The sequence below is a fragment of the Panthera tigris genome, chromosome B2, assembly GCF_018350195.1.
Source record: "Panthera tigris isolate Pti1 chromosome B2, P.tigris_Pti1_mat1.1, whole genome shotgun sequence".
NCBI classification, from domain to species: Eukaryota; Metazoa; Chordata; class Mammalia; order Carnivora; family Felidae; genus Panthera; species Panthera tigris.
In genome coordinates, this window is record NC_056664.1 from 54,550,564 (window position 1) to 54,577,002 (window position 26,439).

A 26,439-nucleotide genomic window follows, 5' to 3' on the forward strand; every position below is an offset into this window, starting at 1 on the left:
AAATTTCCATGGTGGGGTGGGCACCTGGGTGGCTCAGTCGGTTAGGCATCCGACTTTGGCTCAGGTCATGGTCTCCTGGTTGGTGAGTTCGAGCCCCTCATTGGGCTCTATGCTGACAGCTCAGAACCTGGAGAATGCTTCAGATTCTGTGTCTCCACCTCTCTCTGCCCCTCCCATGCTCATGCATGCTCTGTCTCTTTCTGTCTTTCAATAATAAATAAATGCTTAAAAAAATTTTTTTTTTAAAGAAATTTCAATGGTTTGGGGCCCCTGGGTGGCTCAGTTGGTTGAATGACCAACTTCGGCTCAGGTCATGATCTCACGGTTCGAGAGTTTGAGCCCAGAGTCAGGTTCTGTGCTAACAGCTCAGCGCCTGGAGCCTGCTTCAGATTCAGTGTCTCCCTCACTCCCTGCCCCTCCCCCGCTTCCACTTCTCTCTCTCTCTCTCTCTCTCTCTCTCTCTCTCTCTCTCAAAAATAAACATTAAAAAAAAGATTTCCATGGCTTTGCTTATCTCTTTCTGCTTGTCCCTCTGATAACGTGTCCACCCTCCAGATCCTGAGAAAGACTTTCTTATTAGCCCAGAATCCCACCTCCTTATCACATGGTTACTTTTAAACCCCTCCAATAACCCTGTTAAACTCCTATGACATCACATACTTTTATGAACCTGGTCAAAATTTAAGAATGTTGTAATGCATATGCATGCAGTTGGTAAACTGCATGCAAATGATAAGAGTACTAAAATAACCAGGACTTTGCCTTTTCTGTGGTCATGACATCCTAGTTCTAAACCTCTGAGCTCAGATTATTTTCTGACTATAATCTCCTGCTCTTCTGCTTACTCTGCAGTCCCCGATTCTCGCTGATTGTCCTCCTCTTATCTCATCCTTCTGTACTAGGCCTCAGGTCTGTGTTTCCAACACATATCACTCTGTTCAGTGCCATTTCTTTGCTCAAGAAGCTTTAATGCTGCACATTGGTTATTTCTCCTCACACCCTTCTTTTAAAGAGACCTGTTTTCTGTGGACTCCAGGAGCGTTTGTTTTGAGCATTGTTGTGGCACTCCTCACACTGTGCTTTCTGAATTGTCTCTGGATCCTTCGTTACTTTTTGACTCTTCCATGGTCACAGAGATGCTTAATGAGTGATTGAGTGGCTAAAGGGACTCTTGAAAGTTTTGGGGGATTTTGTTTGTTTTGTGGTTTTGTTTTGTTTTGTTTTCGGTAATTAGAATCTGTTATATCCTGATGAGGACAACAGCTGGGATGTGGGAGAAGTTTGCTAGAGAGTCTGACAGTCTAATGACATTAAAAAAATTAAGCTTTGTCCTTGGACTTTATGCATTTACATGGTTCTGCTGGGGAGTGAAATTATTTATGATTCAGGTACATTGTAGTAACTGTTACATTTTCGCAACTGTGCTATATCCTTATACAACTGGATGTGTTCAGATACTATTCTAATGTAATTGAATACTCACTGAATCACATCTTTATGTTTTCACTACTTTTCTGGCTCTTTGGCAACTTGAGAAAACTGTAACATTTCACCTTTGTGTCTTTCATTTGCTACTATAGCAAGTAAGAGATAGCTTATGCATGGAAGATGCAGCTAAATAAATCACTGTAATTCCTAATCCCTTACCACCAAACATGAAGTCAAACCTTGATTTTTCAAGATTCTGTGATCAAAAGTTCCTCTTCATATTTCACAAAATAGTTATTAGTGACATAATTTGAATTTTGTGGCCTATTAACATGGTTTGGTTTGCTGTATTGAAAAAAGGGTATTTGTGGTACATCTTAATTTATTCTCTAATGAAAGCTTAGAAGCTGGAAAGCTTAGAAGCTTAGAAGCTGCCTACTTAATCTCCTTTGTTGAAAACTGTACATAAGTGACAGTGAGTGTTTCTCAAAATAAAACTGATTATTTAAAATAGAAAACAGTATTTTCTGGTGAGTTTGCGTGCACACATGTAGGTATGTGTGTGTGTATCTTGAACCAATTTTTTGTTGTTAAAATTTACTATTTCTGTGTTTCCCCAATACAGCGATTTAAAAAATGTTCGTAAAATTGATCTGTTTTTTTAAATTGTGAAAATAAGAATGTATCTTGACAGTCCATTTTTTATATTTTTGTTTGTTAGTGTAGCAGCTGCTTTCACTTGGAAGCAGGATGATACAAAGCTGACATGGGCTTTGAATGTGGTACAGAGTGCCTCACCTTTCCTGGGTCCCTGCTATGAATCTCAGTTAGTAACATCCCTTGGCACTTCCAAGTAAAAGCCAAAGAGCCAGTTTCATGTGAATTGTTTCTTAAGGATTTTTATCCATTTATGATGGCATTATTTGTTTCTTTTTCTTCTTTCATTGCCTTCCTTTTTCCATCGAGTGCCACCACTTTTCTTCAGCCTCTCACCTTTTCTGCCTGTAATATTTCAGTGTTCTTCCAACTGATTTTCTGTTGCCCAGGCACTGCCCTTTTTAGTTCTTTCTCCACATTGCTTTCTTTCTCAAGTATAAACATTTATGTGAATTCTTGCCTAAAATCTTTTCATAGTTTTTTATTGCGTACATAGCGTTGGGTACAACACTTCTTGTGATTTGCCTTTTTTGTACTGTATCTGAAAATTCCTGCCACCTCCATTTCATCCATCCATTACTGGTTCAAACATGTATTAAATAGCCATATGTACCAACTCCCTAACCAAGATATAAGTTACCCCTTCTGGTCATGAATGAGTAGAGGAGAAATCTCATTCCTAATTCTGGTGCTTAACATCTTCATTTGAGTCATTTTTCCTCCCATGGGTTTCATGCTTGCCCTTACGGGGTTGGCTGGTGGCCATCTTTCTGTCTATAGATAATATTTTTAGAAGTATGATGTCTCTATACAGTTTCCTTATATTCTGTCTGTAGTTATTTATACTCATTAGTCTTTACATTAATCATTACTACCGGTCTCTTTTGTTTCCCCCTTGAAATTTAGCTCTTTTGCATAGCCCATTAAACTGGAGGAACAAGTATTTTATAGTGCCATTCAGGCAAGTGTGTGTCCTCTTAAATATCTTCTCTTTGTATTTAGTATACTGCAATAATCTGGGCTGAGAAAAACTTCTTTGTGGGATAGGATATCGTTTGGTTCTGTATACTCAATAAGTAGTCATGTTTGTGCATCATTTTACCATTTATAGAGGACATTTATATTTGTTAATCTTTTAAATCTAAATAGTCCTTTTTAAAAAATGTTTATTTTGAGAGAGAGAGAGAGTGCAAGCAAGGGAGGGGCAGAGAGGGAGAGAGAATCCTAAGCAAGCTCTATGCTCAGCATGGAGCCCAACATAGGGCTCGATCTCACAACCGTGAAATCATGACCTGAGCCGAAATCAAGAGTCGGACACTTAATCGATTATGCCACCCAGGAACCCTAAACAGTATTTGTAGACTGAAAAGCTGAAGCTTGTAAAGGTCAACAGTGTCCCAGTACCTCCTAGCAGGTTGATGGCTCCTCTGTAGGATCATGATGCTTCCTTTCCCATCCTGTCTTTTTGTGCTTAGTGGTCAAGACTGCAGTTTCTTTGTGTACTAAAATACAGTTTACCAATTTTAATTAGCACTTTGAATATATCATTTCATTTCTCCAGTATTTCTGTTAGACAAGCCTGGCATTATTAATTCTGTTTACAAATGAGGATAGTGCAAATCAGGGCAGTTAAATGACTTGCCCCAGTTTGCCAAACTAATGATTAAAAAACAAGAGTATATCTCTAGATTCTAGCTTACTGCTATTTCCATTGCCTCATGTTGCCTCTTTGCTCTACTGTAATATAAGTTGGAAAGTGAAGTAGGTTTTTATTTGGGGGATTTCACTGAAACAACTCTCCGTTATACTGTATATTAAAATGTGAAATATTAAAATTAAATGACGGCTACTATTGGCTTAATTTAGCATGAGTTTTGTATGCCATGCTACTATGATAAACAGAATGGTTAGAATCCAATGATACATTAATTGTCCGAAATATGTTACTGAAAGGAGAAATAATACCACAGGCAAGAAAATGTATTTTAGAGATTGGGATCATCCTGTACTACTCATTGGCATTCTGCTCCTCCTGCTCTCAGATTAATTCTGAGGCCATTCTTAGCCTATGGAGGCAGAACTCTTGGGATGGGAAATCTACATTTGGAACAGTCTCCTAGGCAGTGGCTGCAGCATCCCAAGATACACTCTGGTTTTGCTTCATAATTCATACCCATTGTTTAATCAGCAGATGGATTGATTGCAAGAATAATAGCCTTTCTACAGAGCATCTCGAGTGTGTGTGTTGTTTAGCAGCAAGAGTCTATACTGAGCAGGTATTAGGTAGAGAGTCTGGAATTCTTTAGGATTGTAGTGCTACTTCAGAATTTTTCTTTAGTTGTGGAGTCTGCATAAACCTTGGTTTGACTGTGGTTTTCTGTGTAATCTAGCAGCTGTTGTTTGTTGTGTCATTCCTGAATGTCTGCATCTGAATCAGTGTTGGAGTTGGGCATTGTGTCAAGAAGCTGAAAATTTACGAAGTTAGATGGCTTTAGATGGTATATACCATGTTGTTTCTTAATTTGTAAATAATACAACAGGAAAATGAGAATACAGCAACGAAGAGGATGGTGTGGTATAGTCAAGAAACAGGGAATTGAGAAATAAAAGGTTGAATTCCCACTGCACTGTAAACTTGCCTTCTGATCTTACAAGTCTCTAACTCCTCTGGCCCCCCATTTGTTAAATGTAAGGTTAAAACACTCTCAGGGTTGTTGTGAGGATGTAATTAGAGGATATTGGGGTCCCTGGGTGGCTCAGTCGGTTGAGCGTTGGACTCTTGATTTCTGCTCACGTCATGATCTCACAAAATAAATAAATAAAGTTAAAAAGAAAGTAAGGATGAAGGCACCTGGGTGCCTCAGTTGGTTGAGGTCTGACTTTGGTTCAGGTCATGATCTTAGGGTTTGTGAGTTCAAGCCCCATATCGGGCTCTCTGCTGTGAGTTGAGAGCCTGCTTCAGATCTACTCTCCTCCTCTCTCTGCCCCACCCCCCCGACTTGTGCTCACTCAAAAATAAATAAAACATTAAAAAAAAAAAAGGATGTAATTAGAAGATATAGATAAAGACTCTTTGCACATGTGCAAAGTGCTGTTCAGATGTTACTTGTTTTAATAAACAGTGGTTACCATATGTCAGGTCCTTAAAGAGAACTTACTTCAGTTCAGACCTTCTATCAACCCTGCAAAGCAGGCATTACTATCTCCATTTGACAGATAATGAACCTGGGGTATAGAGAGTCTGAGTAACTTGCTGAAGGACCCACACTAGTAAGTGATGGTTCCTTATTTAAGCTCCAGTGTATCCCTTGCTCTGCTGCCCTGCTGTTAATAAGGGATCAATAGTAGAGACTTGAACTTTAACAATAAATTGCATTATGCTTCTAAGAAATGGAAATGACACTTTAGAAGTCAGGAGATCCAGATGGTCACTATATTTTTGTATTATTTTTGAGTAAGTTACTTAAATGTATTCTGTTAAATACCTTTAAAATACTTGGCTATGTTTCTGCCAACGTTTATATGTAAAATGTCTTATTGTGATTTTAATCTGTATCAGAATAAATTTCCTTTGGAATGATTAAAATATGTTGTAAAAATCCTATTTTAATATTTTCTTCTTTTTAATTTTAGTCATTCTTACACTGGTCAAGATTACAGTACACAGGGAAATGCTGGGAAGATTTCTTTGGATCAGATCGATTCGGTAAGCATCGCATCCTTCTAAACTTGAACCTTGGTCAATGAGGAAGCACAGATTTTCTTCAAAGATTATTTTGGGGTGAGGAGATGGGAGAGAATTTCATTTTATTGCTTGCCAGCCATTTTTAAAGGAAGTCCCATGTGCTATACAGGTGAATTTTTGTAATCATAGGAAAATCAGACTTAATCAGGAAATTATTTGCATTCTGATAAACAGAATTTAATCAGTTTTTCCAAAGGGGTATTCTTTTAGGTGATGATAGCTAAATGGTATTTGTATGTTTGTATTTAAATACCTTATACCTAAAAGGGCGCCTGCTGGCTTAGTCAGAAGAACGTGTGACTCTTGATCTTGGAATCGTGAGTTCGAGCCCCATGTGGGGTGTAGAGATTACTTAAATATATAAACTTTAAAATAGGGGCATCCTGGTGGCTCAGTTGGTTGAGCACCTCTTGATTTCGGCTCAGGTCATGGTATCCTGGTTCGTGAATTAGAGCCCTGTGTGAGACTCTGCACTGACAGTGTGGAACCTTCTCGGATTCTCGCTCTCTGCCCCTCCCCCACTCTCACTCTCTAAATAAATAAATAAATAAATAAATAAATGAATGAATAAATAAATAAATAAACAAATAAATAAACAAGGGTGTAATTAGAGGATATAGGTAAGGACTCTTTGCACATGCAAAGTGCTATTCAGACATTCAGATGTTACTTGTTACTTGTTTTAAATAGTGATTACTTCCCATATGTCAGATTTTGGAACAGAAGTTACTTTAGTTCAAATCTCCTATCAACCCTGAAAAGCAAGCATTATTATCTCCATTTGAAAGATCAGAAACCTGGGGGATAGAGAGTCTGAGTAACTTGCTAAAGCACACACTATCTCTCTCTCTGTTCTCTCTCTCTCAATAAAGAAACAAACTTAAAAAAGTTTAAAATACATTGAGTGAATGAATGAATGAGTAAATGAATGCCCCACCCACCTTCCTACACACCAACCTTATACATTGAGAAAAAGAGAAATGGAAAATGCTAAGTTTGCTAGGGCTGCCATAACAAAATACTACAGACTGATGCTTTAAACAACAGAAATTTATCTTCTCACACTTCTGGAGGCTAGAATTCTGAGATGAAGGTGTTGGCAAATTTGAGGCCTCTTTCCATGACTTTTAGGTGGCCACTTTCTCCCTGTGTTCTCACGTGGTCTTTCCAGTGTGCTTGTGCATCCCTGGTGTCTCTTCCTCTTCTTAGGACACCAGTCACATTGGATCAGGGCCCCACACGCATGACTTCATTTATATTAATTCCCTCTTTAAAGACCCCAACTCCAAATACAATCACATTCTGAGGTCTTGGTGGTTAGGACTTCAACATATGAATTTTGGTAGGTTACAGTTGATTTCATTAACACTAAGTATAGGCTCCCATGCTTGTGTTGCTACTAGATTAATGGACAGCTCATTTCAACTTCACTTTGTGGTTCTGTTGTAGAATGAAAGAGTAGTATGCTTTACTATAATTTATAGAGTTTTTCTTTTTAATGCATTGTAGAATTTCTGCTCTACCCCAAAAAGGGAAACTAAACCAGCCATAAATAATCTTTATTTAGACAGTTACCAAATTATTTACAATAAATTAAAAATACATTGACATTTTAATGCTTGGAAATAAGAATAAGGTGAGTAGGGAGAGACCAGGAGTTTTTAGAGACCAGAATGAATAGGTTGTCTTCCTGTTTGGAAAAATTATAATCAAGTACTTGCAGTTAATATGTCTAGAAATAACATAAGGATTGCTCACTTTGTACAGTTGAATTGAAATTTGTTCTCAAGGATGCCCCATCCTTTACTTTCCTCAAACAGTTATTATCTCTAACACTTCCTCTGTGCCATATGATTTGTGTTTATACTATGTGAATGGTTAGAAGTTAATTCTATTCCTGATTCAATCAAGATGTTTTGCCATTCACAAGCAACTGTGAACTTCACTGGATACTGTGGGAAGACATAGAAATCATTAATTTACTGAATATATATTGAACCCATCAATTACATACCAGCCACTGTGCTGTGGATACAGAGGTGAATAAAACAGAAAATTCCTCTACCTTCATGGACCTTACATGAGGGAGGTAGACAACATGTAAATAATAAATCATCAATATAATGATAAATTATCTTAAGTGCTATGATGATCATATCTGTGGGTCTATGCTTGAGACCCTGTGCTAAATTGATTAAGATGTATCTTTATCTGTACTTCTTCCTAACTATCTGTACTGCCTCGTCCTTATAACAGCATGTCATTATCACATCCCTTGATATTCTCAGTTTCTTCTTCAAATGTTTTCTTTAGAGTTTTCTTCTCATTGAAATCTGGCTCTCTCAATGATGTTGTTTCTCCTGTGCCTCTCGGTCAGTTGGTCTGTCTGTCTGTCTGTCTCTCTCTCTATCACACACACACACACACACACACACACACACACACACACACACACCTTAATTTGCTATGAGATGTGTCTTCCTTGGTCTATGTTACCATTTCCAAACCATTTCTCTGCCTTCCTGCCTTCGATTAGCAGAGCTATAGCTCCTTTAAAGCCCTGTAATCCCATTAGAGTTCTCCTTGTTGCCTGTGTCCCTGTCTCCTGCTCTTGTTCACGGGTGACTGTAGCATGCTGTCATGGTCTCTTGCACTAGCATTACTCTTGTTACTGTTCTTGGTCTCTGCAACATCCATGTTGATAATTCATCCATGCTCTGGTCTTACAATTCCTTTGCTCATTATCCATAAGCATTTTTCTGTTCCATTGCTGCCAACCTAGACTGTATGTTTTCCATTTCCATTATTTGGATTACTTCCAGAGTATCTTCCTTGCTTCCGTATATAATCTGTTCACTACACAACAGCCAGAGTTCTCTTTGTTTATCACATCATGTCAGTCTTCTGATCTGAACCCTGTATTGAGTTTCTATCACATCTAGACTAAAATCCAAACTTATAACTATGGCCTCTAATGCCATGTGTACTCATGATTCCAGTTTCATCTTCTCCATTCTGTCCCATTCACACGTTTAGCCACTTGGACCTTATTGCTATCTCTGGAGCACACCATGTTCATTCCTTCTCAAGATCTTTGCTTTTGTTTCCTTTACTTGAAGCAGTATTCCTGGATCTCATTTGACTGGAATCCTGCTTAAAATAGGATCATAGCTGCAATGCCAACTCCTCAGAGAGGCTTTACTGGCCACCTAAAGTATTCCTTTCCTATTCACACTTGATCCCACTAATCTGTTTTATTTTCAAGGTTTTTGGAATTAGATGTTACCTTTATGTCTGCATTCATTGTCTGTTCTCCCATTTGAATGTAAGTTCTTTGAGGACAGGGTATTTGACTTCTTTGTTCACTGCTAGTTCCCCAAGGCTGCACACAGAGTTGTGTTCAGTAGATATTTAGTGATTGAATGAGTAAACAGTGTTCAAGGAATTGTGCCAAAGGAAGCTGAAGTTGAACTGGGTCTTGACCAATGGCTTGGCTTTGGCTAGATGGCATGGGAAGTAGGAAGGGTTTTACCCGAGGCAGGGCCAGTGGAGTGACAAAAGTGAGAAGGAACATACGAAACATGACCATGTGATCATGGAATAACCCAACTGACTGGAGCAAAGGATTCATATTGGTATGGTAACACACTGGGCTTTTTTACCCTAGTTCCATGGCACTTGATTTATGCCCTTGTTAGAGCACCCATTATAAGATTGATTTATGTGAGTTTTAGTTGTATAATAGTGACTGTTTCTTTTTATTTTGTGTAAGTGATTTAAAGGGGAAAATTACATTGTATTCATCTTCTTGTTTCCCAAGCCACCTAATACCTATTTGTTCTGTTGCACATAATTGAAAAGTAGCTAGTTACAGACATTGACAGAACCTTGAATGTTCATACTAAGGAGGTTAAATATTCATTGGTGTTTTTGGATTAGAAAAATGTTTAAGAAAAATAATTTGGTAATAGTATGAAGATACAAGAAGGAACACATGAAAACAGTAGACCTGACAAGGGAGGATAGAGGCCTGGCTGGACTAGGTTGGGGATGGAAGAATTTCAAAGTTGTTAAGATGAGAGGATAAAGAAACTGGATGGTCCCTAGAGGGAGCAGCAAAGGCAAACAAAGTGATACCTGCTCCTGCTTTGGGAGAGTTGAATTTGTGAAAAAATATGTGAGGGCATGAGAATTAAGTCTTGGGAGAAGGATATTGAGGAAGTCAAAGAGAATGCAATTGAAACCATAAATGAAAAAGGTTTTCTTTTTGTTAAAGTTTATTTATTAATTTTGAGAGAGAGAAAGAGACAGAGCGCAGAAGAGGCAGAGACAGAGGGAGAGAGAGAGAGAATCCCAAGCAGGCTCCTCACTGTCAGCACAGAGCCTGATAAGGGGCTCAAACCTATGAACCCTGAGATCATGACCCGAGCTGAAACCTGGGTAACTGACTGAGCTACCCAGGTGCCTCCGTATTATTTTCTTGCAACTGCATGTGAATCTATCATTACCTCAAAAGAAAAATTTAATTAAAAATGAAAAATAAGTGAAATAAATTTTAATAATATATTTTATTCAATCCAGTATATCCAAAATTTTATCATCTCAACATGTAATCAATCAGTATAAAAATGTTAAGAAAACAGTTCATCTGTAATTGCATTAAAAATGCTTTCTTATAGTTTTTGTTTTTATTCTAATTAGACTAAATTTACAGTTTGCAAATTAGATTGAGTTTGCAACAGCTATTGTGAGGAACCTGGTAAACCTTCCACATAACAAAAAACTCTTTTTCTCGTAGCTTTCTACCAAATCCTTCCCACCTTGCATGCGACAGTTACATAAAGCTTTGCGGGAAAATCACCATCTTCGTCATGGGGGCCGAATGCAGTATGGCCTCTTCCTGAAGGGCATTGGTTTAACACTGGAACAGGCATTGCAATTCTGGAAGCAGGAATTTATCAGAGGAAAGATGGATCCAGACAAGGTAATTTTGAAAACTCACAACAGTAGCTGAAATTTTAATTTGGTTTGAAAACTTAAGGTCTGTTGGTCTATTTTTTAAATATACCTCTGAAATATAGTTGAACATTCTAAAAGATAAATGTGTCTACAATTTCATTTTGGTAAAAAACTCCCATATTAATCTAATAGATTCTAAACAAAAGATTGGGAAAGTTTAATTCAAAGGATGAGATTGAAACAGCATTGTAAGTGGTAAAGTCATGCTTAAGAGTCATTGTCTCTGAAGGTATACTGCCAATAGCCATTATAAGACTGAACTAGGAGATACTGAGAACAAAAACAATTTTAGATGTTTTTAAATTTTTTTCTGCAGAATCTTTCATTGAGCATTTTTAGTTAGACATTAATCACTAGAAACTCGAGAACTGCTTTTCAATCTATTCATAGTACTCAGATCCCCACTCCTATTCCTTATTTCTCTTCAGTAGTACTAGCTAATAACATTTTATTTTGGAAATAGAGTTTTTTGTCCCTTGTGTGCCATGAATTAAGTTCTTTAATGCTTATTTGTTGGTTTGCTTTTTCTTAGAAAAGATAAATTATATAGAACAAAGAATATTTACCAAGTAAATTTCATAATGACACTTTATTAAGTCTTCTGTTAGTTGGCTAGAGCTGCCATAATAAAATCCCACAGCCTGGGTGCCTTAAACAACAAAAAATTATTTTTTCACAGTTCTGGAAGCTGGAAGTCTAAGATCAAGGTGTTGGCAGATTTGGTTTCTCCTGAAGCCTCTTTCCTTGGCTTCCAGATAGCTCCCTTATTGCTCTGTCCTCACGTGACCCTTTCTCTCTCTCTGTTCACTTCTCTGATGTTTATTCCTCCTCTTATAAGGACATCAATCATATTGGGGTAGAGTCCCACCATTATGACCTTATTTAACTTTAATTAACTTCTTATTTTTATTTTTTAAGTTTTTATTTAAATTCCAGCTAACATACAGTGTGATATTAATTTCAGATACGCAATATAGTGATTCAGCACTTCCATACAGTACCTGGTGCTCATCACAACAAGTGCACTCCTTAGTCCCCATCGCCTGTTTAACCCATTCCCCCACCCACCTCCCCTATGGTAACCATCAGTTTGTTCTACACAGTTAAGAGTCTGCTTTTTTAGTTTGCCTGTGTCTCATAATTATCTTTTTAAATGCCATATCTCCAAATATAGTCACATTGGGAGTTAAGACTTCGACACATGAATCTTAGGAAGATACACCTCAGCTTATAACACATCTCTAGCTTTATCTTTTTTAAAAAGTTCAGATCATTTTATAATATTACAGATTTGTTTTTAAAACTGGCTTTATTGTAAATTTTTCAAAGAATCTTAAACTTATCATTTAATAGTTTTCTTTAAACACAGTTTTGGATAATGTTTCTTAGACCTTTATTATATATTTTTTTATTTTAAAGGTAACATGTTTTGATTATAGGAAATGTGAAAAATACAGAAAAATTTACCTGCCGTTTCTCCATTCAGAAATAACTATTATCACCTTTAGCCTTTCTCTCCAGGGTGTAGATAACTAGCTAGAATATTGTGTTTTAAAAGTTGACATTTTTTTAACGTTAATTACCACAGGTTGTTGAATGATTTTTGAAAATATCATTTGGATGAGTTGCATGACAGTTCATCCTTTGAACGTGTTAGAATTTGTTTAATCATTCCCCTATTACTGGGCATTTCGTTGTGTCTTTTTGACTCTGTCATAAATGTTATTGCAACCAATATCCTCAGCACATAAATCTTTGATTATAGCTCTGATTATGTCCTCTGTATATATTCACCAGGGAATAAACTTACCTGGTAAAAAAACTATACACAGCTTTAAAGTTTTGATGCATGTTACACAAAATGACTATTTAAAAGGTTTTAAATTAGACTCTTATCAAGCTTTATGAGAATCTTGCTCTGTCACTGGCATCATTATATATTATTACTTTAAAATATTTTTTGATCTTTTTATTAGGAATTTGATGTATTAAGTGGGCAAGGGTATTCGGGTTCTCCAGAGAAACAGAATCAAAAGAGAAACAGAGGGAGGGAGGGAAGGAGAAAAGATACTTATTATATTGAATGGCTTAGGTGATTTTGGATCCTGACAAGTCCCAAGATCTGCAGTTGGCATCCTGGAGACCCAGGAGAGCTGATCGTATAGTTCCAGTTGGAAGACTGGCAGGTTTGAGACCCAGGCAGAGCCAGTGTTTTAGTTTGAGTCTGAAGGCAGTAAAAACCCATGTCCTAGCTCAAAGCAGTCAGGCAGGAGGAAATTCTGTCTTACTCACTGGAGGGTCGGTCAGCTTTTTTGTTTTATTCAGGACTTCAGAGGATTGGAGGAGACCCACTGACACTGGGGAGGGCAGTCTGCTTTACTCAGTGTACCAGTTCAAAGGTTAATCTAATCCAGAAACACCCTCACAGACACATCCAGGATAATGTTTGACCAAATGTCTGGGCACCCTGTGGCCTAGTTAAATTGATACATAAAATTAACTGTCATAGTAGATAAGTGCTTATGAGCCTTGATTTTGAAAAGAGAGAGAAGTTGAGCTAGCATTTTAGCTTGGTTTGTGCTGTAAACTGAGAGGGGAAAGAAGAAAGGGAGAGAAAGGGAAACTTGCTGCAAGTGCTAGGCCTTTGTCTTGTGCACCTGTTCACTGACCACCTTCTTTTATGTGTGTCTGGGATGGTCTATATATCCATGTCGTCAGTATTTAATTATTTTAAATCAGTGTTTTTGAAAAACGATTTTAAATGCGACTTTTATTTTGCAGTGTAAAAGTAGTTTCCTCAAAAATTATTGTAAAAGAAAATCAAATAATTTTTACCTTTCTAGATAATATATTGCAGTCTGTATTTTCATTTGCTTATTATTGATTACAGAAAATAAATTATTTTGACTGAAGATTTTAAGTTACACTTATAATTTACTGTGTCTGTCTAGTGTTGTTAGTCTGTACTTGTAAATAAATGTTCATGCTTTTCTCAATTATATCTTCTCACATATTTTTGCAACGGAATGTCATTTAGTATCCCTGAGTTTATTAAAATATTCTCTTCAGTTTGATTACCTATTTATTGTCACATAAAATTAAAAATATTCCTTTTAAGAAGTATAGAAAATTGATGGCTTAAAATACTGTTTACAGAGAGTGATTTTGAATGAAGTATATTAGGCTTTTTTTTTTTTTTTTTTTTTTTTTTTTGTAGTGCTCCAATTAAAGGACCTTGGTGTTAAAGCTAGGAATGATTTGGAACATTCAGTCACTTCTGTTGTATGTTGTGGTGATAGAGTCAGTTTCAACTGAAATTCTTCTATACTATTGCTTCCCAAAATACCACATATCTGATTTCTTTCTCTTTATGCATATGTCCTCATTGTACATTATTTGAGATACATTGCTTTGGACATCTGAGCAAAAATTATGGGGACTTAGCCATTGCTTCTGAGGCAACAGAGAAGTCATTCGTACCTCCAGCACTTTTGAGCCACAGTATTCAAATACTTTTCAATCTAAAGTTATTGTTCATGTTGGAGGGGAATTTGCTGACTGTAAAATAACCTAAAGCTGCATGTATTAGTTTTTGTAACTGTCATCTAGAGTATAAATATTAAAGTAGCAAATCCCGAGATATCTTTTACTAAGGTTTAGCAGTTTTTGTATTACAGTCTACAGTTTCTTGTTTTATCTTATAAACATTTTTAAATAGTACTAATGCAGTTGTGGAAGCAAGTTAAGGTTCTGATGCTCACTGTTATTTTTTATTGGGAATTCAGTGTATTAAGTCAGTGCTTCTATGTATGCAAAACGTAGCCATCTGTTTATCCAGAGTTGTTAGTTTGGATTGGTTATTTCCTGTTTCTTTAAATTTTTTTCAGACTAGCATACACTCTCCAGCAGATGGTGTTAATAATGTAGAGGTACCACCTTATATAGCTACCAGTTACTTGCTACCAGATTATACTCTTTAGTTTTGGGCACTTATCACTATTTTATATTTATTGTTTCTTAATTTATTATCTATATCCTACAGTTAGAAGAAAAACTATATAAAAGCAGGTATCTTGTCAGTCTTGTTCACTGTTGCATGTCCAAGCACCTAGAACAGTGCCTGACTCATAATAGGCACTCAATAAATGTTTATTGAATGAACTGAAGAATAAGTCTCCATACAAATAAATCCGTGGAAAACTAGAAAATTGCATGTTTTCCCCAAATTCCTTCATATAACTCAGAACACAGTACTTACACAATTGTTTGTTAATGTGCTTTTATTCCATTTATAGTGAACTTGAAGCTGAATTAAACCAAGAATTTTAATAGAACCTGAAATTTGCTATATAAGCTATTTATTTTATAAACTAGAAGAGATTTCTCATCATGGGCTTGCCAAAAGTGGTCCGTGGTATAAAAAAGGTTAAGAACTTTTAAAGGTTATCATAGCAGAGGATAGGGCTTTTAGTTTATTGTCCTGTACTTATTTATTTAGTAATTGCAGTTTTCATTTTTCTCCTGCTATATAGAATATCAGTATTGATAGTGTACTTTCACTTAGTGTACTTGCACTTTGCACATACCATCTTTAGAACTGTTAACAAATTGTAATATCTTTGTTTGCATGTATGTCTTATGACTAGGTTTTGAGCTACTTGAATAGAGGGACTATGACTTTTCCACTTTTGGTCTCAAGGGCTTAGCACAGGACCTGGAAGCTGTTAGATGTTAGATGTTAGCTGTTGAGCCACAGTGCTGTTATCGCTGCACTGTGAATACATGGTAGATTCCGCCTAAGCTTTAGAAAGTGGCTTTGTGTGTGAGAAAATACTTGTTTTGTTTCTTTTTTAGGTAGCGGTATATTTCTAACAAGTTATGAAATATTAACAGTTATTTTAGTAGCTAACCAAATTTGTTGTCTTACATGTATCTTTCTAAATCAAAATTATAGGTTGGAAGAATATATAACTACAAAGGAAGTGGTAACCAGTTATCATCACTATTATTTAATGTCCAGAAATATAGTTTCAGTTACAGTTATATACAAAGTATAGTAGCCAAATTCTGATTCTCATTAAAAGTACAAAGAAATATGCATGTGTGTGTGTGTATACACATACATACTTAATCCATTTACTTTGCATTGATTACTCAACAGATTTTATTTCATCATGGGTAAGTGTTCTGGAGATACTGCAAAAAAAGACATAACCCTTGTTTTATGAGGACTTTATAGCCTCCTGGAAAAAACATAAGTGCAAATATACAAATTCAGTATGATAATTGCCATGGTTGAGATGGTCATAGGATTCTGTAGTAAAACATAGGAAGGGGCTGACAGTAACTGAATGTGTTATGCAGTGGAGATGTCATATTTGCCAGGTCAAGTTGCAAGGGAATTCCATGTTGAGTGGATTGTGTTTCAAGAGAAATGTTAGGTAAGAGAGTGTAGCCTCTGCTCTAGGTGGTAGAAATCTGAACTGTAAAAGTAGAATTGCGGCTAGAGATGAAGTCTGTAGATACAGGCTTTTATTTTAACATAATTACTAAAGATGGATGGATTAGTAGGCCAGTAAGAGGTGGTATTGCTAGATAGGTAATTTCTGACTGGGGTTAGGTCATCTTTGTATAGTCAGTTGATAACTGTAGTTTAGTTAGATATACATAATTTCATAAGCTTGAATATTTACTAAAATTGCATAATGAATCTGGGATGTTATGAAGGTTTACTGACAAAGAGAAATAGTTTGAACAAAATTTCCACCTGCATTTCCACTTGGTTCAAATGAATTTGGCTTCTTTAAATAAGGATTTCTGATTATGGGCCAACATTAATTTTTTAAAAATGTTTTTGCTTTAGGATTTCCATTTGCTTGGTAATAAGGTGAGTTGAAAGATAGAAGTAACAAGAAAGCAATTACAAAACATGATTGGTGAGAGGAAAGTATTGCTAGAGGAAGTTATTAAAGTGGATCGTGTTAGTGTTTCTTGGACATCAGTCTTGAATTAGGATTTGAAAGAAGTGAATGACATGGATGAATACAGAGGTAGGGAAGGAAAATAATGTACACTGAACAGGAAATGAGGGAAAGGTAGTCAAAGCATTGTTCAAGCTTCTATTATTTTTATTATTTGATAATTATTTCATTATTTACTATTTATTCACTGAGGGCTTTTTTCTCTGGCCAGCTAATTTGGGAATTGCTGAGATTTGGGGATGTTGTCATTTTTAAATTGCTTTTTTCAGGCTTCTTTTTGGATTTTACCTTGTCAGTATATTTGAATACCATTTTTATTTGGGTGCATATTGTACTACAGGATAAGGGATTTTTGTATTAAAATATCAACCATTTCCAAGAGGAATATTCTGTTGTTATGAATGATCTTGCAGAGTAATTATTTTAGGGCATACCTGACTCCCAAAATATTAGTTTCATAAGGTAGGGTTTTTATTCTTGGACTTAATTGTATTGAGTATGAATATTTATGATATATTAAAAATTTAAAAATAAAGCCTTTTTTTGAGTATAGTTGACACGTGATGTTACCTTAATTTCATGTATACAACATAGCAATTCAGCAAACTTAAGCTTATGCCATGCTCACCACAAGTATACTTATAATCTATTATGATATTACTGGCTATATTCCTTGTGCTCTACCTTTTGTTCCCATGATGTATTTCTTCCATAACTGGAAACCTGTATCTCCCACTCCCATTCACTCATTTTGCTCATTCCAACTCCCCTCTCTTCTGGCAAGCAGCAAATTGTTTTCTCTGTCTATAGGTCTGAGTCTGCTTTTCATTTGTTTGTTTATTTGTTTTGATTTTAAATTACACACATAAGTTAAATCATGTGGTATTTGTCTCTGTTTTATTTCACTTAGCATAGTAACCTCTAGGTCCATCCATGCTGTCACAAATGGCAGGATCTCATCCTTTATTATGGCTGAGTAATTTTCTATAATGTGCACGCGCACACACACACACACACACACACACACACACACACACCACTTTATCTGTTCATCTATCGATGGACACTTGGGCTGCTTCCGTATCTTGGCTATTGTAAATAATATTGCAATAAACATAGGGATATATACATTTAAAAAAATTATTGTTGGCATTTCTTTGGATAAACACCCAGAAGTGAAGTAACTGGGTCATAGGGTAATTCTGTTTTTGATTTTTTTAGGAAACTCCATACTCTTTACCACACTGGCTGTACCAGTTTACATTTCCACCAGCAGTGCATGAGGGATTATTTTTCTTCACATTTTTGTTAACATTTGTTATTTCTCATCATTTTGATACTAGCCATTCTTACAGGTGTGAGGTGATATCTTATTGTTTTTGATTTGTATCTTTCTGATGATTAGTGATGTTGAACATCTTTCCATGTGTCTGTTGGCCATCAGTATGTCATCTTTGGAAAAATGTTGATAAGGTTCTCTGCCCTATTTTTAATCGAATTACTTGTTTTGGGGGATGTGGGGTTGTAGAAGTTCTTTCTATATTTTGGATATTAACCCCTTGTTGGATACATCATTTGCAATAGGTTCAATGGTTGACTTTTTGTTTTGTTGATGGTTTCCTTTGCTGTGCAAAGCTTTTTATTTTAATGTAGTCCCAGTAGTTTATTTTTGCTTTTGTTCCCTTGCCTTAGGAGATCTTCTAGAAAAATGTTGCCAAGGCCAATGTCAAATTCCTGCTTGTGTTCTCTTCTAGGATTTTTATGGTTTCAGGTTTCACATTTAAGATCTTTACTCCTTTATGGATTTATTTTTGTGCATGGTGTAAGAAAGTGATCCAGTTTCATTCTTTTGCACATAGATCTCCAATTTTCCCCACACCATTTATTGCAGAGACTATCTTTTCCCCATTGTATATTCTTGCCTCCTTTGTTATAGATTAATTGATCATATAAGTGTGGGTGTATTTCTGGGCTCTATTCTGTTCCACTCATCTATGTATCTGTTTTTGTGCCAGAGCCATATTGTTTTGATTACTACAGCTTTGTGGTATATCTTAAAATCTGGGATTGTGATACCTCTAGCTTTGTTGTTTTTCTAAAGATTATTTTGGTGGTGCAGGGTCTTTTGTGGTTCCATACAAATATTAGGAAAATTTGTTCCACTTCTGTGAAAAATGTTATTGGTATTTTGATAGGGATTTCACTGAATCTGTAGATTGCTTTGGGTAGAATGGGTATTTTAACAATATTAATTCTTCCAGTCCATGAGCATGAAATATCTTTCCATTTGTTGTGTTGGTTTTCATTTCTTTCATCAGTGTTTTACAATTTTCAGAGTATAAGTCTTTCACCTTGTTGGCTATATTTATTCCTAGGTATTTTATTCTGTTTGGTGCATTTGTAAATGCAATTGTTTTCTTAATTTCTCTTTTTGCCACTTGGCTGTTAGTGAATAGAAATGCAACTGGTTTCTGTGTATTAATTTTGTGTCTTGCAATTTTACTGAATTCATTTATTTTTTAAAAATTTTACTTATTTTTGAGAGAGAGGAAGACAAGAGAATCCCAAGCAACTCTAAACCATCAACAGGGAGCCCGATGCAGGGCTCGAACTCATGAACTCTGAGATCATGACCTGAGCTGAAACCGAGAGTTAGACACTCAACCGACTGGACCACACGGGTGCACCTACTGAATTCATATATTACCTCCAGTGGTTCTTTGGTGGTGTGTTTAGGGTTTTCTATGTCTAGTATCATGTCATCTGCCAATAGTGATAGTTTAATTTCTTCCTTACATATATGGATGCCTTTTATTTCTTTTTTCTTGTCTGTTTTCTGTGGGTACAACTTCCAGTACTTTGCTGAGTAAGAGTGATGAGGGTAGACATCCTTGTCTTGTTTCTGATCCTAGAGGAAAAGCTTTTTTCACCGTTGAGTATGATGTTAGCTGTGGGTTTTTCACATATAGCCTTTATTATGTTGCGGTAGCCCCTCCAAACTTACTTTGTTCAGAAAGTTTTTATCATGATTGGATATTGAATTTAGTCAAATGCATTTTCTGCATTTACTGAGTTGATCATAGCATTTTTATTCTTCATTAATAAGATGTATCACATTGATGTGTAAATGTTGAGACATTTTTGCATCACTGCAATAAATCCCACTTGATCATGGTGAATTATTGCTCTAATGTATTGTTAAGTGCAGCTTGGTAATATTTTGAGGATATTTGCATCTGTGTTTGTCAGAGATATTAGCCTGTAGGTTTATTTTTTTCTAATGGTGTGTTTGGTTTTGGTATCAGGGTGATCCTGGCCTCCTAGACTGCATTTGAAAGCTTTCCTTCCTCTTCTATTTTTTTGGATTAGTTTGAGACTAGGTATTAACTCTAATTTAAATGCTTGATAGAATTCATCTGTGAATCCATCTAGTCCTGGACTTTTATTTATTTTTTTTGTAGTTTTTTGAATATTGATTAAGTTTCATTACTAGTAATTTGTCTGTTCATATTTTTTATTTCCTCCGGATTCATTTTTGGAAGAATGTATGATTGTAGGAATTTTTCTACTTCTTCTAGGTTGTCCAATTTCTTGGCATATAATTTTTTATAGTAGTCTCTTATAATCCTTTGTATTTCTGTGCTGTTGGTTAGTTATTATTTCTCCTCTTTTGTTTCTGATTATTGGGGTCCTTTCTCTCTCTCTCTCTCTCTTTCCCTTTTTTGGTAAGACTAGGTCAAGGTTTATTAATTTTGTATTTCTTTTCAAAGAATCAGTTCTTGGTTTCATTGATCTTTTGTATGTTTTTTTTTCCTTTTTTTAAGTCTCTGTGTCTTTTATTTGTGCTCATATCTTTATGATTTTCTTTCTACCTTAGACTTTGTTCTTTTTTTAGATCCTTTAGGTGTAAGTTTAGATTGTTTGAGCTTTTTCTTATTTCTTGAGGTAGGCTTGTATAGTTATATATTTTCCTCTTAGAACTGCTTTAGCTGCATCCCAAAGATTTTGGACCATTGTGATTTTACGTTCATCTGTCACCATGTATTTTATTATTTCTACTTTCATTTCTTTGTTAACCCATTGGTTATTTAGTGTCATGTTTAGTTCCATGTATTTGTGTTTCTTCCAGTTTTTTTCTTGTGATTTCCATTGTCATGTTGTGGTTGTGGTTGGAAAAGATGCATGTTATGCTTTCAGTCTTCTTAGATTTATTGAGATTTGTTATGTGGCCTAACATATCCTGGAGAATGTTCCATGTGCCCTTGAAAAGAATGCGTATTCTGTTGTTTTTGGATCTGTTTATGTTATATCCATCTGGTTTAATATGTCATTCAAAGACACTATTTCCGTATTGATTTTCTGCCTGAAAGATTTACACTGTGACATAAATGAGGTTTTAAAGTTCCTTACTATTATTGCATTACTGTCAATTACTCCCTTTATTTCTGTCAATATTTGTTTTGTATATTTAGGTGCCTAATGTTGAGTGCATAGATATGTACAATTGTTATGTCCTCTTGTTGGATTGATCCCTTTATCATTATGTAATGCCCCTGCTTATATCCTGTTACAGTCTTTGTTTTAATACCTATTTTGTCTGATGTAAGTAATGATACCCTGGTTTTATTTTCTCTTTCATTTTCATGAACTGTCTCTTTCAATCCCATCACTTTGAGTCTGTATGTGTCTTTAGCTCTGAAGTGAATCTCTTATAGGTACATTATAGATGGGTCTTGTGGGGTTTTTTTGTTTTGTTTTGTTTTTTAATCCCTCCACCTGTATCTTTTGATTGGAGTGTTCAGTCCATTTACATTTAAAGAAATTATTGATAGGTATGTATTTATAGTCATTTTGTTCATTGTTTTCTAGTTGTTTCTGTAGTTCTTCTCTTTCCTTTTTTCTTCTCTTGTTCCCTTTCATTGTGGTTGCTGAGCACAATCTACATTTGGCTTTCTCTTTATTTATTAATGTTTATTTGTTATTGTGAGAGGGAGAAAGCACACAAGTGGGGGAGGGACAGAGAGCTGGAGATGGAGCATCTTATGCAGACTCTACGCTGACAGCAGAGATCCCAGTGCTGGACTCAGTCTCATGAACCACGAGATCATGACCAGAGCCGAAGTCAGATGCTTACCTAACTGAGCCACCCGGACGCCCCATGGCTTTCTCTTTATTTTTTGTGTATTTATTGCAGGTTTTGGTTTTGTGGTTACCATGAAGTTCTGTATAACATCCTAAGTATATAGCAGTCTATATTAAGTTGATGGTCACTTAAGTTTGAACACATTCAAAAAAAATTTTTTTTAACTCCCTTTTCTTTTTTTTTTTTTTAATGAAGTTTATTGTCAAATTGGTTTCCATACAACACCCAGTGCTCATCCCAAAAGGAGGGTATTGCCCTCCTCAATACCCATCACTCACCCTCCCCTCCCTCCCACCCCCCATCAACCCTCAGTTTGTTCTGTTTTTAAGAGTCTCTTATGCTTTGGCTCTCTTCTACTCTAACCTCTTTTTTTTTTTTTTTTTTCCTTCCCCTCCCCCATGGGTTTCTGTTAAGTTTCTCAGGATCCACATAAGAGTGAAACCATATGGTATCTGTCTTTCTCTGTATGGCTTATTTCACTTAGCATCACACTCTCCAGTTCCATCCACATTGCTACAAAGAGCCATATTTCATTCTTTCTCATTGCCACGTAGTACTCCATTGTGTATATAAAAAACAATTTTTTTTATCCATTCATCAGTTGATGGACATTTAGGCTCTTTCCATAATTTGGCTATTGTTGAGAGTGCTTCTATAAACATTGGGGTACAAGTGCCCCTATGCATCAGTACTTCTTTATCCCTTGGGTAAATTCCTAGCAGTGCTATTGCTGGGTCATAGGGTAGGTCTATTTTTAATGTTTTGAGGAACCTCCACACTGTTTTCCAGAGTGGCTGCACCAGTTTGCATTCCCACCAACAGTGCAAGAGGGTTCCCGTTTCTCCACATCCTCTCCAGTATCTATAGTCTCCTGATTTGTTCATTTTGGCCACTCTGAGTGGTGTGAGGTGACATCTGAGTGTGGTTTTGATTTGTATTTCCCTGATTAGGAGTGACGTTGAGCATCTTTTCATGTGCCTGTTGGCCATCAGGATGTCTTCTTTAGAGAAGTGTCTATTCATGTTTTCTGCCCATTTCTTCACTGGGTTATTTGTTTTTCGGGTGTGGAGTTTGGTGAGCTCTTTATAGATTTTGGATACTAGCCCTTTGTCCGATATGTCATTTGCAAATCTCTTTTCCCATTCCGTTGGTTGCCTTTTAGTTTTGTTGGTTGTTTCCTTTGCTGTGCAGAAGCTTTTTATCTTCATAAGGTCCCAATAGTTCATTTTTGCTTTTAATTCCCTTGCCTTTGGGGATGTGTCAAGGAAGAAATTGCTGCGGCTGAGGTCAGAGGTCTTTTCCTGCTTTTTCCTCTAGGGTTTTGATGGTTTCCTGTCTCACATTCAGGTCCTTTATCCATTTTGAGTTTATTTTTGTGAATGGTGTGAGAAAGTGGTCTAGTTTCAACCTTCTGCATGTTGCTGTCCAGTTCTCCCAGCACCATTTGTTAAAGAGACTGTCTTTTTTCCATTGGATGTTCTTTCCTGCTTTGTCAAAGATGAGTTGGCCATACGTTTGTGGGTCTAGTTCTGGGGTTTCTATTCTATTCCATTGGTCTATGTGTCTGTTTTTGTGCCAATACCATGCTGTCTTGATGATGACAGCTTTGCAGTAGAGGCTAAAGTCTGAGATTGTGATGCCTCCTGCTTTGGTCTTCTTCTTCAAAATTACTTTGGCTATTCGGGGCCTTTTGTGGTTCCATATGAATTTTAAGATTGCTTGTTCTAGTTTCAAGAAGAATGCTGGTGCAATTTTGATTGGGATTGCATCGAATGTGTAGATAGCTTTGGGTAGTATTGACATTTTGACAATATTTATTCTTCCAATCCATGAGCATGGAATGTTTTTCCATTTCTTTATATCTTCTTCAATTTCCTTCATAAGCTTTCTATAGTTTTCAGCATACAGACCTTTTACATCTTTGGTTAGATTTATTCCTAGGTATTTTATGCTGCTTGGTGCATTTGTGAATGGGATCAGTTTCTTTGCCTTTCAGTTGCTTCATTATTAGTGTATAAGAATGCAGCTGATTTCTGTACATTGATTTTTGTATCCTGCACCTTTTTAAATTCATGTATCAGTTCTAGTAGCAGACTTCTGGTGGAGTCTATCGGATTTTCCATGTATAATATCATGTCATCTGCAAAAAGTGAAAGCTTGACTTAATCTTTGCCAATTTTGATGCCTTTGATTTCCTTTTGTTGTCTGATTGCTGATGCTAGCACTTCCAACACTATGTTAAACAACAGCGGTGAGAGTGGACATCCCTGTCGTGTTCCTGATCTCAGGGAGAAAGCTCTCAGTTTTTCCCCATTGAGGATGATGTTAGCTGTGGGCTTTTCATAAATGGCTTTTATGATGTTTAAGTATGTTCCTTCTAGCCCGACTTTCTTGAGGGTTTTTATTAAGAAAGGTTGCTGAATTTTGTCAAAGGCCTTTTCTGCATCGATTGACAGGATCATATGGTTCTTATCTTTTCTTTTATTAATGTGATGTATCGCGTTGATTGATTTGCGAATGTTGAACCAACCCTGCATCCCAGGAATGAATCCCACTTGATCATGGTGAATAATTCTTTTTATATGCTGTTGAATTCGATTTGATAGTATCTTATTGAGAATTTTTGCATCCATATTCATCAGGGATATTGGCCTGTAGTTCTCTTTTTCTACTGGGTCTCTGTCTGGTTTAGGAATCAAAGTAATACTGGCTTCATAGAATGAGTCTGGAAGTTTTCCTTCCCTTTCTATTTTTTGGAATAGCTTGAGAAGGATACGTATTATCTCTGCTTTAAACATCTGGTAGACCTCCCCTGGGAAGCCATCTGGTCCTGGACTCTTCTTTGTTGGGAGATTTTTGATGACTGATTCAATTTCTTCACTGGTTATGGGTCTGTTCAAGTTTTCTATTTCCTCCTGATTGAGTTTTGGAAGCGTGTGGGTGTTTAAGAATTTCTCCATTTCTTCCAGGTTGTCCAGTTTGTTGTTGGCATATAATTTTTCATAGTATTCCCTGATAATTGTTTCTATCTCTGAGGGATTGGTTGTACTAATTCCATTTTCATTCATGATTTTATCTATTTGGGTCATCTCCCTTTTCTTTTTGAGAAGCCTGGCTAGACGTTTATCAATTTTGTTTATTTTTTCAAAAAACCAACTCTTGGTTTCATTTATCTGCTCTACAGTTTTTTTAGATTCTATATTGTTTATTTCTACTCTGATCTTTATTATTTCTCTTCTTCTGCTGGGTTTGGGGTGTCTTTGGTGCTCTGCTTCTATTTCCTTTAGGTGTGCTGTTAGATTTTGTGTTTGGGATTTTTCTTGTTTCTTGAGATAGGCCTGGATTGCAATGTATTTTCCTCTCAGGACTGCCTTCGCTGCATCCCAAAGCGTTTGGATTGTTGTATTTTCATTTTCGTTTGTTTCCATATATGTTTTAATTTCTTCTCTAATTGCCTGGTTGACCCACTCATTCGTTAGTAGGGTGTTCTTTAACCTCCATGCTTTTGGAGGTTTTCCAGACTTTTTCCTGTGGTTGATTTCAAGCTTCATAGCATTGTGGTCTGAAAGTATGCATGGTATGATTTCAATTCTTGTAAACTTATGAAGGGCTGTTTTGTGACCCAGTATGTGATCTATCTTGGAGAATGTTCCATGTGCACTCAAGAAGAAGGTATATTCTGTTGCTTTGGGATGCAGAGTTCTAAATATATCTGTCAAGTCCATCTGATCCAATGTGTCATTCAGGGCCCTTGTTTCTTTATTGACTGTGTGTCTAGATGATCTATCCATTGTTGTGAGTGGGGTGTTAAAGTCCTCTGCAATCACCACATTCTTATCAATAAGGTTGCTTATGTTTGTGAGTAATTGTTTTATATATTTGGGGGCTCCTGTATTCGGCGCATAGACATTTATAATTGTTAGCTCTTCCTGATGGATAGACCTTGTGATTATGATATAATGCCCTTCTTCATCTCTTGTTACAGCCTTTAATTTAAAGTCTAGTTTGTCTGATATAAGTATGGCTACTCCAGCTTTCTTTTGACTTCCAGTGGCATGATAAATAGTTCTCCATCCCCTCACTCTCAATCTGAAGGTGTCCTCAGGTCTAAAATGAGTCTCTTGTAGACAGCAAATAGATGGGTCTTGTTTTTTTTATCCATTCTGATACCCTATGTCTTTTGGTTGGCGCATTTAGCCCGTTTACATTCAGTGTTATTATAGAAAGATATGGGTTTAGAGTCATTGTGATGTCCGTAGGTTTCATGCTTGTAGCAATGTCTCTGGTACTTTGTCTCACAAGATCCCCCTTAGGATCTCTTGTAGGGCTGGTTTAGTGAAGACGACTTCCTTCAGTTTTTGTTTGGGAAGACCTTTATCTGTCCTTCTCTTCTAAATGACAGACTTGCTGGATAAAGGATTCTTGGCTGCATACTTTTTTCTGTTCATCACATTGAAGATCTCCTG

At 36.3% G+C, this 26,439-nt stretch overlaps 1 protein-coding gene across 3 annotated transcripts in view; it reads left to right on the forward strand.

Annotated features, from left to right (window-relative positions):
• PRIM2 (DNA primase subunit 2) overlaps positions 1–26,439 on the forward strand; it is a 344,380-nt gene that overhangs the window by 197,430 nt on the left and 120,511 nt on the right. For all 3 annotated transcript variants that reach the window (XM_007095550.2, XM_042986602.1, XM_042986603.1), the window contains 2 exons: positions 5,719–5,791; positions 10,629–10,814. In XM_007095550.2, the coding sequence (XP_007095612.1) occupies positions 5,719–5,791; positions 10,629–10,814 (259 nt within the window). The remainder of the gene's footprint in view (positions 1–5,718; positions 5,792–10,628; positions 10,815–26,439) is intronic.